This window comes from Gavialis gangeticus, unplaced genomic scaffold (genome assembly GCF_001723915.1).
Source record: "Gavialis gangeticus isolate Ggan-Ray unplaced genomic scaffold, GavGan_comp1, whole genome shotgun sequence".
Lineage (NCBI taxonomy): Eukaryota > Metazoa > Chordata > Crocodylia > Gavialidae > Gavialis > Gavialis gangeticus.
The window spans coordinates 6,811,351-6,812,674 of NW_017728998.1; the positions used below are offsets into that span (position 1 = coordinate 6,811,351).

General features: G+C 46.5%; 1 protein-coding gene across 3 annotated transcripts in view; it reads right to left on the minus strand.

The window, feature by feature from the left end:
- Positions 1-1,324, minus strand: part of KLHL36 (kelch like family member 36) — a 25,461-nt gene that overhangs the window by 18,626 nt on the left and 5,511 nt on the right. The window contains exons 1-2 of one of the 3 annotated variants that reach the window (XM_019505454.1): positions 1,137-1,170; positions 674-755 (exon numbers count right to left, since the gene is read on the minus strand). In XM_019505454.1, coding sequence (XP_019360999.1) covers positions 674-733 — 60 coding nt within the window. In that variant the 5' untranslated portion in view covers positions 734-755; positions 1,137-1,170. Of the gene's footprint in view, positions 1-673; positions 756-1,136; positions 1,171-1,324 lie in introns of those variants that run through there. The other 2 variants (XM_019505456.1, XM_019505453.1) reach the window with 2 other exon arrangements.

Genomic DNA, 1,324 nt, shown 5'->3' on the forward strand with positions numbered 1-1,324 from the left:
TGGTGTATAAATTTAAAAGAAACTGTAAGAGGCTAGAAATTGGTGTATAAATTTAAAAGAAACTGTAAGAGGCTAGAAATTGGTGTATAAATTTAAAAGAAACTGTAAGAGGCTAGAAATTGGTGTATAAATTTAAAAGAAACTGTAAGAGGCTAGAAATTGGTGTATAAATTTAAAAGAAACTGTAAGAGGCTAGAAATTGGTGTATAAATTTAAAAGAAACTGTAAGAGGCTAGAAATTGGTGTATAAATTTAAAAGAAACTGTAAGAGGCTAGAAATTGGTGTATAAATTTAAAAGAAACTGTAAGAGGTTAGAAATTCGTATATAAATTCCCAAAAAAACCCAAATCTCCACTATTTGAGTTACCAGAGAATCCCAGTTCAGAGAAGCTATCCCGTTGTGATGGCGCGCTGGGTTTTTTTTTATGGTTTGTACCTCTCTGAACAATAGCTAGTCTTCCCATTGCAATTCTTAAAATAAAGCTGCATTTGCATAAACGGCGAATGTACTCTATTACCATGAACCTCGCAGCTAAATATCAACTTGTTTCACTCCTGTTCTTCCCAGCTCTTAACTGGGGAGAGGGACGGGATCTCACCGCTTTTTTCATTTTTCCAAGAGAAATCACTGTTGGTTACAGGTCGCAGCGAGAGAGATTTAAGTTCACAAACCTTTGAGGATTCGCTTATTTTGTGCGGGCGAGAGATTCTAGTCTGTCGGGTTCCCTCCATTATTGCGCGACGTGTGGTCTTTCTGGAAGAGAAAACAGAAAATAAATCACCCCGCTGCGCACCTAAAATTAACTCCCTCACTACAGCCAGCGGCCCTACAATGGAGAAGAGCAACAGGGCGGTGGGCACATATCGATCCGTCACTTCAAGAGGTGGAGGGGATGGAAATCGACGCCTTCACCCACCCTCTGCTAACCCTGCTGTGTCTTTGGCTGTGGCTAGGCTAGCCTGCTGCGGCAGTTCGCCATCCCTCTCCAATACGTGCCAACAGCACCAACGCCATCACAACTAGGGCCACGGGTCTGTCCCAGCCGGACACAGCTGGGCGGCGGGGGAAAGACGGGATATTATTTTCAGACCTGAAACCCCCCCAAAAGACCCATTCTGCAGCCAGCGAATTTACCCACAGGCCAGGACTTAGGTGCTTAGCTTCGTGCATGGGGGGGGGTCGGGGGCCCCCGGACTAACTTAAGTCTCGGGGGGTGTCGGGATTCGTGTCTCGTGGGAGAGCCGCTCTGCCCCCCCCCGCCCCTGCTGGAGGGTTTCTCGACACAAACTCGGCGCCGGCTCCGAGGAAGCCAGGGGCAGCGG